Raw genomic sequence first — 17,425 nt, 5'->3', positions numbered from 1 at the left:
GAAGAGCGTAATTTCGAAAAGTGTATCTCCTTAAATCAAGTCGCCTAAAGTGATACACTACCGGAGTTTTAGTTGGCGATAATTAATGTAAGAAGTCGTGCGCCATCACAAATCGCCCGTCCCGACTGAGTTTGCGGTTGGTCATCAAACTTGTTACATAAATACAAAACTTTTTTAGTTGGCGAACGCACCGTGCGCACTTGAGGCAAAGAATCTATCTTATTTTTTATGCAACGTAGATAACAACCAGGAGCGCATACAGTGTAATTAACCTGTGGCTTAACTTCGTCACGTAATTTATAACTGTCGTCTCGTCGGGTCATTCAGTAGTCGAGTCCGAGTTAATTGTGTGCACGTCGGGCGGGGGGGAGAAGCACGCGGATACCTGCGTGGATACACACAGGTACTTCAGGGACATCCGTTTTAGCCTTGCGGCGGCCTTTTGTTGTTGTGGCGTGGTCCTACAGCAAAATAGCGAAAACCGCGCTATCAAGGAAGACCGGTGGTGCTTGTACAAAAGTTTCGCACAAATAAATCTCCGAACGCGAGGCGCGCACAATGGGAAAACGGCGCTGAAAGGGCGTTTAAGCGTGAATTATTGTTTACCGCGAACGCTTTAAGACAAAAAGGACGCTTAAAGTGGATCAGCTGTTTTCTATCGCGCTATTATCTACCTCGCCACGTCGCCGCGCAATTTCGTGGACGCCCCGAGCGACTCTTCTGGACACAATCGTGCCGCAGACAGATGAATTCCACACCGTACCCACGAAATAACACCCCGTGTCATGCGTTCGCCACTGACTGAAAAGACATGTCAAATGCTCCCTAATGTCCTGAGAAATTAATCGCCATCATTGTATTTCTGTCGTACACACTGCATGCCACTTTCGAATGTTTTACTAACTTAGAGAATCAATCTTTTTTTCTTTACATAATGTAAGTATACACAAAAATTACTTTGGAATATCATTAATTTTTATTTTTAATTTTTTCGCAAAATGTAAAAACATAAGAATTAACTAAACGTTTCTACAGAGAATTGTCATGCCATGCCAATTATTAAAAAATAAATTATCTATCCTATACTTTAATTAATATGAGTTGGACACGATTATTAAATTAAAATTGAATTTTCAAAAGTTGTCAGAAAAAATGGTGTGTTAAATTTAAATTTTCGTTATAGAGAAGTCAACTTCAATGAAAGAATACGTAAAAATAAAAAAGGTTCGGTAGATCTAAGGAAATATATTTGAATAACATATGTCTCAAAGAGCAAATATGCATTAATATGGAATACATACTAATGCGAAAAGCACGAGGAAGGGCAAATTAACATCCTGAAAGCTCTTATCATCATGGCTGACGGTTGAAGAAGGCTTATACGGAAAGCCGGTAATCCCTTATGCCTCGTTTGAGGGATAGATGCACGTTAACAGCATGTATATAATGCACTTATCTGAATAATACATTGGGCTTAAGGACCAGTACATAAAGAACTATATTATAGATACGGGATATAGATAATCCTTGTATGACATGCAAGAATTGACGTCCGTAAAATTACTGCCATCTTTTGATCGCAGCTACCAGAGATTAAGTTAAAGAAGGAAGTATTTGTTTCAATGGCATAAATCATGAAACATCCTGCATAATCAATCATATTTAATCTATTTATTTAAAAGTATAACTACATAGTTGCGTCTTTTATTTTTCTACTAAGCGAAACTATTATCGTAAAAATAAACGGTATTAAAATATATATAAAAAAAAACCGGTATTGTACAGAAGAGATTATTTTTGTTGATATTTCCGGAGAAGTGTCATGCTTTTTGTAGGAAAATTTGTATCTGAGGAAAAGGAAAGATTGTCTAACTAGATATCAGAAATTAACATCGTCTTTGTGATCACAGGGATGTGTATAAAGCGATGATTAAGTCAGGCTAACACTCTTGCCTTACCGTCATCATCATTACGACTCAAATCTAGGCATCAAATGGAAACATTCACGCATTATTTCGAGTACGGTACAGTAGAAGTCCCTTTGTACGCCTTGCCGCGCGGTAGCGCACTCGTGAAGACATGTTTTGCCTGCTAATGATTTTTACGTCGACGTTTATTAGCCGTACACGTCTTGCGTATTTTACTGACTCGTGATAGCCGGCGCGTTGCGAATGCATTGGTACGGTTACTTGTTGCAAGATAAGACTGTCTGTGAACTGTGCGGCATAGAAGTGAGATAGATATTGTCGACAAATTTCTCTTTATGCACGAACGCATTTTAAAAGAAATTTTATTACTTTCAGAAGAGTGCCCTACTCATCACGTTTGAAGCTTGTAAAGTTCACTTTCTCTGAAGCTTGTATATCGAATTACGAGGATTAAGTATACGCTACGCGCAATCATATCATCGTCATATTACATATCACCATCTGAATGTAGTGTCACAATACAAATATATCAAAAGTGCTTATGAAATATCAGAAAAAAAATAATATATACAGTTATTATTTTTTAAATTATCTTACATAACTTGATTTGGGGAAATTTCGCGATGCGTTTATTATCACATATTTCATTTTATATTCTTTTAAAATAGATGATTTTACATTTTTCTATAAAAAAGCTGCCATAATTACACAATTTTTGGAAAAAGTAGATTTAAAAAAATAAATTATTATAGTATATATAAAAGTTTTTCATGGAATTATTAAAAAACAAACATTTGATATTCCAGTGGAAGAAGGAAAATTAAACATAATTATAGTTTTCATTGAAGTCCCATGATACGATTAAGAGACATTAGAGTTTCTAAAGCGCGATCGTAATTGAATATACGCGTTTGAAATATACAAAGCTTGCTTCCGAAGGAAGCTTTCCTCCGTTGGCATGGTACACTGTCGCGAAGTAATTGGAGTTTGTAATACCATTTTCGGATAGAAACGGTGAACATCATTCGCTAGTCGAGTCTTGCTGTAGAAACTTCGACAGACTAATCGATCGGACGATAAATCACGTTTGATTTAACGTAGGGCCACGATAAAGTAGGATGGAAACTGACGTACGGATTCGTAATCGTACAAAGGCCGAGGTTAAGGAAAGGTATAATAGAAGAGCGGGAAGGGAAGGTTGTAAGCGGAAAACTCGTAATTTATCCTGTTTCCAGTCTTGATGCCGGGCATTTCCGCGACGCGCTAGCGATTTCCAAGAGCTTCGCGGAAACGTGGCGACGCGAATGTCATTTCCCGACGTAAATTAAGTTTGAAATCCTGCTTATTTCAGCGTGGAGATCGATGAAAGCTGCTACTAGGTAGAGCTACAGTTTGAAAGAGGAACCCAGCCGTGATTCACATTCGATACAATCACTGTTAAACTTGCTCCGTTTAAAGTCGGCACGTATATGCACAATTCTCGAGAACGTAATTCTATTATTTCGTGGAATGCTCAAATTAAATGCAGAATGCAGTATAATCAATTTATGTATAATTTATCCTTAAAGGACAAATTTGCATCTGAAAGCCTGCACATATATTCTAAAGATTCTATCTAATATAAAAAACACGTCATTAACTTTTTCATCATAATTTGATTATAATTAATAATACGCGTGCACAATAAATTATACTTTATAATAACTTATCTTCTAATTACTATATATAGATTAACTAATAAAAATAATTAATCAATAAAGAATTTGTTAAAACTTTCATTAATAATTATTTTCCAATATTATTGAAGGCATTTAAAACAGATCTACGTAATTAATTCTTCTTACATATTTGTATCACTCGTATATGAAATTAATACAATTTTTACTTAAACGAAAAGAAAAAAGATTATTTCTTAAGAAAACAAAGATTATTTCTTAAAAATCTTATCTATATAATTCTTTAAAAAATCTCTAATTAAATATATAAAATAATCAAATAATAACTGACCGCACCCTTTAAGAGTAAGAAACTTTATGTTGCAGGTATAGAAACGAAATTCGCTGGTTCGAGTTGTAATGATCTCGTAACATCCGATGGAGCTGGATCCACGATAATCAGTGGTCATTTTGATCAAAGGATCAGGTTTTGGGATACTAGAGCCGAATCCAGTTCAAATGACATTCTATTGGAAGGAAAAGTTACATCGTTAGATTTATCCCGCGGTAAGTTAATTTATTTTAATAGTTTAATCAATTGAAGACTTTTTTTTAAATATTGAATGTATATACTATCAACAATCGAGAAATTTTGATTTTGTATTGCAAAATGAACTGTGTCGTTAAAATTCTGATTATTGCAATTTATTATTCCATAAATATATATAATATTTAATATGAATTTAATGCAATGATTATTGTTTATGTTTGATATCGTTAAGATATCATAATTACAGTACATCTAATATAATATCAAAAAACAGGATTTTGATTTTATAATACGTAACTATGTAGAATTTGCTTTTACATTTTACAATATCGATTAAGGTATGTCAAATGAAACAACTGGTTATTATCAATATGGTAATTATTTATATAAAATATAAAATTAAATTTAAAAGTATCTCGCCGATATTATGTCACAAAGCGTGAATATTGACATATACATTGTATTTTATTTGTATTATTTATGTTAAAAAATATTAATCTTATTTTCAACAGAATTAAATTATAATTTTCTCTCAATATTGCGAAATTTTATTCATATCCGGATTAAAAGAAAGAAAGACGTTCTAAGCATGATTACAAAAATATAACTTTTGTGGCTTTACATTAATATTGAAAATAGTACAAATGTAAATTCTGTACAGAAAGCTTCTGATTTTATCTAGTTTATGACTACAAATAAGCAATTATGTGTAAGCTTAATTTGAAACAAAACTACTTCTTTGTTTAATAATTGAGGATAAATCAGATTAAACTAGAATATCTTAGGTATTTGGAGAGATGTAAAATGATGATGACCCAATTATTTTAATACGATAGCGGAAATGTTATGAATTTTATATAGCATACAGAACGCGTACTTATATTAATAATTATACGATGGGAAAGGATATTAATTGGTATTTCATGACAACTATACGATGCATTTCATTTATAGATTTTATTCGCGCTACGCAAATAATGTTATTTCATTTTCGCTTTTTATCGTAACGTTCTAATGACATGAATGAATTGGCTCGCGCGATTCTGCAGTATTCTCAAAGCACTTGTATCAGCTGCAAATGCGCCCCGTTCGTACAAGAGTACTTCATTCAGATATATTATTCTGATATATCGCATTTCATTAATCCGCCGATATTGCCGCCGGAACGCGAAATAAATTCAAGTGTTGTCAAGCACTGTTGGTCCGATTTTTAACTTCTGCAGTTAAGCAGATATATCGCATCTCTCTGATATTTTTTTTATTATTCGTCGTTATGTATTCATTTAAAAGAGAGATGAAACAATCTCATGGTCGATATAATCGATATGACACGAAAAGAAATTATAAAAAAAATCATTTCGACGTATGATGAATCTATACAACTTTATTACATCGTAATTAGATTTTTTAACGCTTAGAATTATTGCGTCATTCTATAGATGCGCGTTTACTGATGGTTTACGTGTTCGATACATAAGAGATATTTGTTCAGTTGATGCAATGCCACAAACATTCACGCGCGAACAGTTTAAATATTATTCAATCTTGTGCACGATTGTGAATTATAAAGGAATCTATTCGATTTCAGACGCAAATTACCTTTTGAGCTGCGTGAGGGATGACACGGTGAAACTGATTGATTTACGAATGAAGAAGATTGTCGGATCGTTCAGGTAGGTCGTGTATTTTTGTCATACATGCATAAGTAGAATGTTGAAGGTAGTAAATCGTCGTATTTTAATTTTATTTTACAGCGCTGACGGTTTTAAAGTGGGATTCGATTGGACAAGAGCTGTTTTCAGTCCTGACGGACAGTACATAGCGGTTGGTTCCGCCGATGGTTCCGTTTTCATCTGGTCTATAGTGACGAATGCGATTGAAACAATACTGAAAGAGCATACGTAAGTAAAGCTAATATTATCGTAATTAATACCTATTTGAAAAATATTAATGTAGATTCTCTTTTTCTGTAAAAAAAGTAATTGGCATGAAAACGTAATATAAATTAAAATAATTACATGTTATTACTTTAATAAAGTAACTAGATGTTTGTTATTAGTCGTGTATATATTCAAAATGATATAAACGGATCGTAAAACTTTAAAAGAAAATTATAAAGTAATACTGTTTAGTTAATCGAACTCCTTTGATATAGCTTTATTATTTTTATCCTTCTGATATTATATATTCTTGATCGGATATTTAGGTTTCTATCCTAGAGACACAAAATGGTCCTTTCATATTGGAATGTGCAATATCGATATTAAAGCTTATGCCGTTAAAAAATGAGCGAAAAAAAGACTAATAAATTTTATAAGACTTTAATCGTCTATGTTTGCCAATGATGAAAAGACATATTAAAACGAGAAATTTTGTTCCCGATATTTTATCGAATATTGATTTAGAGCTAATCCGAGATATTGAAGGCAGCTTGCTGCGCCAATCCTTCATAAAGTTCGTCGTCTTATCTTAATAATACTTAATACAGCCTTTTTTGCAGTTTTATTTTTTAATTTATTTTATGTTGTTATGTTAAAATCAATATTGGAATGTACAAAATTGACATTTATGTTTCCAAGTGTTTTATTAAATTTATTGTCAGCACTATGATCCAGAGATTATTTTCTAGTGCTGTGTTTGCGTTTCTCTCGTCATTTCTTTCGTCGACATGCGATTTCATTTGCGGTTACGAAATCGATAGCGTGAGCTCGCTATTGTCTTTCTTTTCGACATACAACGTCATAATTTATTTCTCTTTGCTTCTCTTTTATTGCGCTACGTTTTGACGAATGCGAATTTCTCGTTTAAATTCGCTCGCTAGGATACTAAACTAAAGTATCCGTAATTTTTAGAGGCATCTTCGAGTGCTCGACATATCCACTTGACGCGAAAAGTTTCTGAAGTACTTCGGTCCATCACACGCAGCGTATATATGTACACTTACATGCACACGCACATATATACACACGTACGTGAAGAAAAAGATTCGCAGCGGGAAGGGACCCCACACACGTAGAAGGGAATCTGAGAAAATATTTCGACGTAACCCGATTTTTACTCCAACTTTTATGTTATATATCCACGTACACATAAGTGTCTGTGTCTATATATCGCTAGATAACTTCGCGATATCGCGAATTTATCAGGGCATCTTGAGTACTCGAAAGTCTTGCCGGAGTCTACGTCGACTCTTATCATTGATTATGTCGCTCCGAGTAACCTGAGGTTTGTCCACCGGCTCTTAGAACACGGAAAGCGAAAACGCGAAAAATCCGTGGAAAGAGAAAGAAGCGCGATACAGCGAGAAAGTGGCGTAGACAGCAACATATCTCGTCCGCGTGCTTTCAGCGCCCTTTCACCTACACGAGTCACGTTGATGGACGCGTTAATCGGCGGTATCTCACGGGGAATGCAGTATAAGGATCGCTTCTACTACTGAGGTGCAGAAAATCGATGTGTTTTAAACACTAAAAACGTCAATTATGTTATTACGGCCGCAGGGACGGTTAAACATGACATTACCTGTAAATCAATAGCAAGCGCGGTTAACAATTTCCGGGTATCCCTCGTAACAATAACTTCACAATACCTAACAACTCATAAATTGACGAACAATTGAAATACCAGCTCTACCTGCGATAGAAACTTCAACAAGATTAACGTAACATAAATTTATTAAATTATTTCTTCTAGTTCTGTTACAATAAATACAGTCACGGAACTAATTTATATCCTGACACTGCGCCATCACATCGATAATTTCTTCAAATTATTGTCCGTTAAAAATTGTGTTCTTACGCAAGCATTACGGTACTGATAGTTTATATTTATATTTGAATAACTGATTGTGAAATCAGTGGCGTAATGCGTATGTGGAGCACGCACACTTTTTAACATTCGAAAAACTGTTTGAAAAAATCATCGATGTAGGCTCAGTTTCACAACTCACGGTTAACTCTTAATCGAAAGATTCAACTTATTTCTCATCTCTTTCCAATTCTAGCATTAGAAAGAGATAAGGAATAAGTTAAACCTCAGTTAAGAGTTAACCATGAGTTGTGAAACTAGGCCGTAATGGCGTACTGTCCGGATAATTAGTTTTGTATAACTGTACATGTATTTTATGATTACGTTTGTGTCTATAATATATATTAATTCAAAATGAAAAAATTATTGGACAAAATTGAAACAAAAGTCGTTATTTTTTTAAATGAAATAAGTTCTACATGGTTGTTAAATGCCGATAACATTTAATTATTTTCGATTGAAACATGTCGTGTCTCGTACCAATCAAACTATCATGTTCGTGGTAGCAACAATTAGTAATTACGTGCGTGTTGAAGCATTTACTAACGTAATTGGTTTAATAGTTCATTATTGCGGTAGTAACATCATACGCAAACATTAATACTGTTGTATTTAGATAAGTAATAATAGTTTGTTAAACATCTATTAGAATAGCATCTGTTTTACAATTTTTAAATTCGAGTGTTAAGTCTAATATAATATATTAAGTCGAATGTGATCTGTAGATCCATTAACTTTTCACCGTAAAGCAAAAAGGGCGATGCTCGCCCTATAAAAATACACAGTAAAAAATATTTACAATTTGTGTTGGAAACGGTCCACTCAAGTCCTAGTTAAAATTTTGTATTGAATTTTTAATACATTCGAGTATTAATTTAACATGATGTAAATATTTTATTTAAATATTTTATATTAAATTGATATTCAACATTTTTTACTGTCGAAGTAATACAATTTATAAGTAAGTGAACGAATAACATAAAAATAATGTTTCAAACGTAAACTCTAAAATAAATAAATAAAATACGTGTTAATTTAACATAAATATTAATTTTACTAAAAAAATATACTTCCACAGTTTACTTACAAATTGTGTCAGTATTATCTTTTATGCGTTCATTCTTTTTACATAATATTTGTATTACTTTCTAACATATTCATCTCATGTTAAATTAACACAAAACCGAGGACACGTGAAATGTGTGAAATCTAACACAAATTTTCCAACTGTGTATTCATACCTCTTTATTTTTTAAGACAGTGGAAAGTAAGAGATACTTGTTGAAAAGAAAGTAACCCGTTGCGCTTTTGGCCCCGTTTCCATCCATACGTGAGGCACAGCGACGATCGTCTTGAACGATCGACCGAGTCTCGCTTAGGATAGATCGTAAGATCCGTTCTACGATTATCGTCTTTCCCTTCTTTTCTCGCACAGGAACGCGCACTCTTCTCTGTCGTGGCGGCCGACCATGCCGTCCTCGGCCTCCTCGAGTTTCTCAAGGACGCCGGATCTTTGGCGGTGGCTTCTTCTCTGGGAAAGCCCAGCGGGCGGCTCGAGTCCGGCGTGCATCTAAGTACCGGTCGTATCGAAAAATGGCTTAAGCACCAGTCATGTACACGTCGCCCGGTGCCGGTGTGCGCGGTTTCTCGCGTATATACGCGCGTGTTTCACTGTTATTACTTTCACCCTGGCCTGGACGTAGACAGCGTTCATCCGTGGTCATCGTCATCTTCGTCGTCGTCGTTGTCTCCCGTTTCCTCCGGCCTCTTCGTCTTCATTCTTCTAGCAGGTCGTCATCGTCATCCGGTTGTCTTCGGCGACTTCGTCTTCGTTTTCGCGTTCGTCTTCGTGGTGATCATCGTTCGTGGTCGCTGCTGTGCGCTTCATCGCACGAAGGTAGATCGTATAATTCGTACGTTGCGCTCGCTCAGGAATCTCTGAGACTAACTTAATAAGCGTCTCGCCCTTTCACCCTCTTTTCTCCATTCGTGTAATCTTATGGCACTCCGTAAGAAGCTATACGATTCCGTAGGTATTTAATGCACGTGCTCTCTGAGTGCGCACATTTGCGCGATGCGAGTAGGTGCTGCCTGTCGCGGTACGAGCTATGAAATTTAGATGTTATGCGAAACGCGCGAGTATGCGAATTAAGGTAATAGTCGCGGAAGCCGACTAGTTCGTTTCCACGATATCTTCTGTACCAGTAAATCCGTGGTAAACGTTACGACGATTTTATGAACATTATTTTCACAAGGAGTAGTTATACATTCTTTTTATAAAGAAAATATTGCGTATAAAGTAATAAATATAAAGAAAATATTATTATATAAGTTTTTATATAAATCTCCATTTATCAATATAAAGGAAATTTAGTCGCTTGTATCGCTTTTATTTTAATGTTATTTTAAATAACATTGTAACTCCTATCATATTCTGTGTACTAATCTAACGTTAGTTCATCTTTATGTGACATACATAAGCTATTTAAAAATACCGTTTTTATGCGTTCTAATAAACGCATGTAAACCGCTGTTGCTGTTCGTTCCGTACCAATCGAGGAGCTATTCGGCATAACTTCCTTTCTGCGAGCACTTAGACTCGAATGCGCAATATTGCCCGATAAGCTTACACGCCCGTTCGTGTTCTAATTTGCAATCAACCGGCAGAATCCGCCGGTACATACGTCGGAAGACGGGAATTTACTGCGCGATCCCCAGCGAATAAATAGTGCAGCGCGATTATAGCAGAACAGGTAATTAGGAAAACAGGGAAGGATCAGGTTACCGAGATAAGTTCTGAGGTTAGAAATTAAAGTGCAGTTTCTTCAAACTATAATTCCGATTCGGCACATTATGGAATCAGTGACCTCATTAAATTCGTATTCGGAACTTTTCAGAGAAATGTATAAAAGTCGCCAGATATTTTCCGCTCATTTTTATCTCTTCTATTTTATTACGATTACTGCTTATTGGATTTTAAAGCAGGTAAAAATATTATTCAGAAACTATGAATAAGTAAGTAATTAATCGAGTATACTGTTAAAACACAACTCATAAAGTTATCATCTTGTCTTTCGAGTCTCCAAATATTAATATAAGCTTAATTGCACTTTTAGAATTATGGCTCAACTCAATTATAGAAGTTGTCCTTACACCTGTCCAAAGTGTCGGCACAGCCACTAAACGCCACGTGCTACAATTGAGTAGCGATAGCATGATTTGTGTAGCTCGTTATTAATAAATAAATGCGCAGCAGGATATGGTAACAGTATAGGTTATTATTCCCGTCAGTGGTAACTGACAGGTAACAACATCTCGTAAAGATTACCGCGCCGTATATCAGTCACGCATGCATTTATAGCGATTTCGCCCCGTATTTTACGAGAGGTTACCACGGTTGGTTATAAAGGCGTAACTGAAACATCTAGGAAAGTGGTTCGATTAATATATATCATGCGTTTTTGCGATTGCTCCGCGCAATCTTCCTTTAGTGCCTCGAGTATATTCTCGTAACTTGGCGAAGAGTGTCGCGCGCCCGTCGCGTATTTTGAGGCCGGATCTTTTCCTCCGCGACTTCCGTGCGGCAGTTTCTATTCCCGCACGAGCTCACATCCGCCGTAGTAACGGCGCAGAGTTTTCACGCGTCCGTCTTCCCGGGTTCTCGCAACTCATCCCAAAGTTCATCGTGTAAACGTTAGCTCGCTCCCTCGCAAGCCCTATATCGCGGATAGAACAGATGCGTAATGAAAATTCAGCGCCATCCCCGGGTAAAAGTAAGTGGTGCGGAAGAATGGAAGTAAACACGTCAAGTGAAAAGAATTAGATTATTCCCCGCTTCGCCTCTTCTCGTTCATTCGTGAATGTACGTGCATAAACGTTATATCGTTATGCGCAGTTTCAAGAGGAGCCAATTGTTCGGCATCCCGGTGATGAGGATGAGGCCCGATTTCATTGTCGCCCAGTGTAACGGAGCGTCTGCGAGAGATCAATTGTCTCGTGATACTCTTCTTAACTTGATTTCGTTTCCACGGCAATGATCGGTCGGTCCGGCACGATATTATATCATTTATCTTCGTCTCTTGTCTTCGGAAGTCGGTCGGTGCCGAGGTCTTTATCTGTTTTTCCCATTTCAGCCGTTCCCCGCGCATCGGTGCCAGCCTGGGTCGGTGGTTGGTACGGATATACCCGTCGATTCTCATCCCCGACCCCCGCCCATTTCCTTCCCCTCTCTTCCCGACTCCTCTAACCGAACGGCATCCGTCGATCGTTGTTTTTTCTTTGCCACGTAGCATTTCGCCGCCGACGAGCAGTCGTTGATAAAAGCTTTCTGTCAAATCTGACGTATAGATTTTTACTGCGCTCGCAAGTAGCAATCAAAATGAGCTGTTTTGTTTTTTAAAAGATATAAATAAAAGATAACCTTCAGTTTTTGCTATCATGTTCCATCTAAATCAAATACCCATGCATTGGTCTTTTCTTATTATTCTTAAATTAGATTATATTTTGCTTTCATATTTGCTCATGTTCATCATCTACAGAAATGTATATATGTGAATGTATATATGTAATGTGTAAATGTATGTGAGTGTCTACAGTATGTTGAGCTCGGGTCCGTGGATTCGCTAAATCCAAATGACTGTGTAGATCAGTCATCCCTGCGGGAATGATCCGGATTAAATATTTCAATTCAGGGAGAGATATCTCTTGCGTGAAAACGAATCACGATGACAACTAATATCAACTATTAATTGATTTAAATTAACAGGGAATCGTCTTTTACAAAAATCGTTGATTTCAATATCACGATAACAATATTTCAGATACTATAAAACATAAACCATTGTGTTAAAAAACATTGAAAAGATCTCATCGATCGATCTAATGACGCATTGATAATCGCGGTACGGATATAAAATTACAACAAAAGTAAAAAGAAACAATCGTCTGTTCACCACAACTTTACCTAGCAAGACTACTGAAATAGGCCTCCATGCAATTTCCGTCTATCTAAAGCTTTACAAGCCATTGAGATATTGCTTGCGAGTTTGCCGCATCATTGACAATTTAGATAATATTCTAAGCCAGACTATCCTATCGCACATGTAGCGCTAAATATGGTTATACCGATTCTGCAACGTAATATAGTATAAACTCGCGTTGAATGAACTTGCGTTAACACGAGATGATAATCAGACGCAACGTGGCGGTGAGTGTAAGGTACGCAGACTAAAAATTTTCTCGCGAATATTATACATTTAATAATACATTTCTATTGGATGTTACATCGTAGTCTGGGAAAAAGTTTAAATAGATTATTTTATTACGAGATCATAGAGCCTCTGGTAATATATTTTTTATTTTGAATGTAATTGATTTAATGAAAAGTCAAAAGTTAAAAAATAATTCTCTGCTACATCACGTAGAGAGATGAACTTTACTTTCTTTCTTCTGGATTAGCGTATGGTCAGTAATCGAGGAACTTTGTTACCGGTGTAATTGCGACGTTACGATGAGGTAGTCATCGGCGTATACAGTCGGACGAATGCGATATGCTACATGTAATGCGTATGCAATTCATCATGCGCCGTTCATATGATAGTAATGTAACGTTGTATTCGCGGCGTATCGATGAGCAATAACTTGAAAAGTGTATTATCCACGTATAAATAAATAAGTCAACGAAATTAAAAGAATGCTACCGATTGCTACCCGAATTCGCGCGATATAAGGTGAAAGAAAAAGCCAATGCCCGGCGATAAATACTTTTTGGAAGCTACCGAGTGTTTCTGAGTTTCTGTAAGCATGTCTTCATGGATTATCCATCGCTCGCGCACGTTCGGCGACATCGCCACGTCGTATCCGAGGAAATCGCCTATATTAATATTTAATAAATTCCACGTATCCATCGACGTGTCCATTATGAACACGCATACTATCCCAGCAAATTGGCCGATGCCCGGTATATGAACATGAAGTAATATTGTAATTGCCGTGAAATAAACAAGTTTTAGCTTACGGTAGACGAACGCGGATATTAAGAAAATCGGCTTATATCATGTATTAGCTTGCGCCACGTTGTGTGATTGTATGAAAATATATTATTACATTGCGCGGAGTGCCTTCTAGCATCATAATTTCATAATCGATATGTATCACGCCTACCGCATTTTTATTGCGCTTCTTGGAATCTTTTTTTAGTCGGACTATATCTCTTGCTAATTCACTGTTATATATAATAATTTCCGATGTGCTGTATATTTACTGTTTTAGGTTTGCATATCATAGCTTTCAATGTTAGCCTTGATGATTTTACATGTTTACTTGTTTTAAATCGGCAAAGTATTAGGATTGGGACTATGTCTTGCACAAATGTGATATAATATGGAAAGAAATTTTATTATCCTAAAGATATTCACAGATTAAAATTAAAGATTTAATTATATGTTTTGTGAATTATATATCTTGATTAATTATAATCAATATGGAATCTGTGAAGCTAGCACGACATTCTATTAATATAAAAAAAGAATAATGACAGTTCCAGTAGCACTTTTCATAGTTTTACAGTTCTACTTAAAAATAAAAAAAAGTTCCGCATTTTTATACGAAAAAATCAAATACGAAAATATGGCGTGCTAACTTCGCGAATCTAGCACGACAATTTTCCTCTAAAATACAAGAAAATGATAAATATTAGCACTTTTAGCAACAGCTCCCGATAGTTGTACTAAAGATTTACTTATGATGTAAGAATACATGCAAGGTACCATTGCGCATAATGGCGATAACAATATTGGAAACAATTAACCAATCAAATTTTTAGCTGAATTCTGTGCTCTACAATAACCATAAATATTATATGAAGTTATTAATATTATTGTTGATGGGGGACAATTTTTATTTTTCATGAAAATATTATTTATATTTACTTATAAAATAAAATAATTTATATTTGTCATAAAAATAATACAATATCGATTTTTTACAAACATAATATATGACATTTTCATATTATTTCAAAATTTTAAGCTGTGCCAGCTTATTTTCTTGCAACGAAGCAATAGTTTGTTTATTAGAATATGAAATATTGGATATGAAAATTGGCAAAATTTTAACGTAACACAATTTTGTGATTTTATGAGCTTGATTATTTGTTCAATCTAACTTGTCAACGTAATATCATTCATCTGTAAAAAATAATTTGCGTTACATGATTATTTAAAAAAATGTTCAACTTATAATCTCGAGAGATATGACTGTGTTGTAAATATTAATTTGCGAATACATTATACTGCAAAAACTATTGCACATACATACGTGTAGGAATATAATTATGTATACGCTTTTCAGACGAATAATTTGTCCAATAAAAAGTAATACTCGATTATATGCGAGTTATTTCGTTGAAAAATGTTACAATGCAATATATAGTGAATTCTGTCTCTGTGGAATTTTATGATATTGTTATTTTTGTTTACTTATAGCGCGTGCAAGTCAGGAATAATTATATTTGTAAGCATCTAATTTTGTACGTATTTTAATGACGCAAATATTTCCGCCCGCGCCCGGGCTTTAATTTTCCAGATAATCTGCTCTATTAGCCGCGTAATTTCAAACGTTTAATGGCAAGATTATACCGATCCAGTGCACGATTTAAGATGCGCGAGCGACATGATATTAAACATTAACATCGCCATGTTCGGCTCACGCGAGAAATGTCAAGAACTCCTTTTTTCAACGATGCTATTGCTTTGTTTCATAATTTCAAACTGACATTAAAACTTTCCAAATTACTAGTAATAAATAATAAGATTAATGTAGCAAAATCATAGTTAAGTGTTTCAAATTATTGGCTTAAAAGTATTTTCTTAATGTTTTTAGTTTTTAAAAATAGGTATATTATTTACAAAAAATTAAATGTCTAAAATATATATAAAAATTTACTATTCTATATAAACCACATATTGTTTCGTTAATCACTCAATTGAGTAACCGAGTAACTGTTACTGATATTTATCTGTTTTACAGAAAAGTGTCCAAATTGCATGAAAGATTCACGAAATGTGTGTTCAGTATCTTACTTATATTGTTTAAAAAAAAGCTTTGCACATTTTATTGAAGAAATATAGGGAAACAATTTTCAGTAATTTACTATAGTAATTAAATATTCTATTGCTTTGTAGTATTATTCTGTGGCATTCTGAATTAAATGGAAGTACTTTGTGCATTTGTATGAAATATAACATTAATGAGAGAAATATAGCAATTCATTATGCAAATATGACTACAAGAGAACTTAATATTCAAGAAGTTAATGTTTAAATGAAAATAGTAATAATCGCTTATTAAGCCCATTTTTTAAATTAGCATATTTAATAATTTCATATTTAAAAAAACCAGCGTTTTACCTTTATTAAGTTTTTTTACTGAAAACTTTGACTTTATTTTTATACTGTAATATTGTGCTACTGACTTTATTTTTTGCTGCAATATTGAATTTTCTAAAAAGATCTATATTTTTATGAAGTATTATATTTCTTTCAGAGAATTAAATATATGTTAAAATTATTTATTATTTAATAAAATATATAATTTTAAATTTCAAAATATCCTTTTAAGCTCTCTTGAAAATGGACGAAATTAAAATATAAAAAATTCTTTTCATACACATTATAAATATTATTTTAGTTCAATATTAAATATTCAATATTCAATATTCAATATTAAATGCTTGATATATAAAATATACGAATTTTAATTTTTTTTTATAGTATATATTACAGTGTTTTCGAATTTCAATGGTGAGCATTTCACAATACATTGTTTATACGCTATGACTTTTACCTCATTAGGGTAAGACTCGTCAACGATGAAATGCGAAGTTAACGCAAATTGCTAATGTATAGAAGTGGGAATACGAACTTACGCGAGTTAAAGCGTATAGCAATAGTTATTCACGGAGTCCAAAGCGGCAGTGTTTAAACTATCGCGAATTCATGTACCTCACTTTGTGGGTGAAAGTGAAGTTCGGACCAAGACATGGCGAATGCAAACTTGGAATAGCATACTACTGGGAATTTCGCTAGTGTCACTACAGTTGCTGCTTTTGAATACGTCTCCAAAGACGTCGAACGTCAAACATGAATCGAAAACGCTCGGCGAACATGTACTAAACTCTCTTCAGATAATTCAGTAACATAACTACTTTGTATTTTACTCAATTCATGGTTACATATTAAACATGCTTTTACAATTTCTCTAAAAGTATTCAATAATCAAATATCATAAATGAATTCGCATTGTATGTATCGCGTATATTACATATTTTTAGTTGTAAAATAATTTCATTATAATATATATATATATATTTTCAATATGTTAATGTAATTTATCCTTTTATGATTTATTAATAACAATAAAATATTGACGAGCTTATTCAAATGTGACAAATGAATTGTGACAAATGTCCTCGTCTATACGTTAAT

The 17,425-nt window shown here is 34.3% G+C and overlaps 2 protein-coding genes across 2 annotated transcripts in view; one reads left to right on the top strand and one right to left on the bottom strand.

Moving 5' to 3' along the window:
* Positions 1–17,425, bottom strand: part of neo (ZP and PAN domain-containing protein neyo) — a 284,314-nt gene that overhangs the window by 204,687 nt on the left and 62,202 nt on the right. The window lies entirely within an intron of this gene.
* The window catches only part of Atg16 (Autophagy-related 16), a 404,014-nt gene that overhangs the window by 378,954 nt on the left and 7,635 nt on the right, over positions 1–17,425 (top strand). The window contains exons 10-12 of the mRNA XM_018451277.1: positions 3,971–4,150; positions 5,722–5,806; positions 5,888–6,034. Coding sequence (XP_018306779.1) covers positions 3,971–4,150; positions 5,722–5,806; positions 5,888–6,034 — 412 coding nt within the window. The remainder of the gene's footprint in view (positions 1–3,970; positions 4,151–5,721; positions 5,807–5,887; positions 6,035–17,425) is intronic.

This window comes from Mycetomoellerius zeteki, unplaced genomic scaffold (genome assembly GCF_001594055.1).
Source record: "Mycetomoellerius zeteki isolate Tzet28-1 unplaced genomic scaffold, Tzet1.0 scaffold31, whole genome shotgun sequence".
Classification (NCBI taxonomy): Eukaryota; Metazoa; Arthropoda; class Insecta; order Hymenoptera; family Formicidae; genus Mycetomoellerius; species Mycetomoellerius zeteki.
Note: the sequence above shows the minus strand (reverse complement) of the source record. Positions and strands in the feature narration are given on the sequence as shown.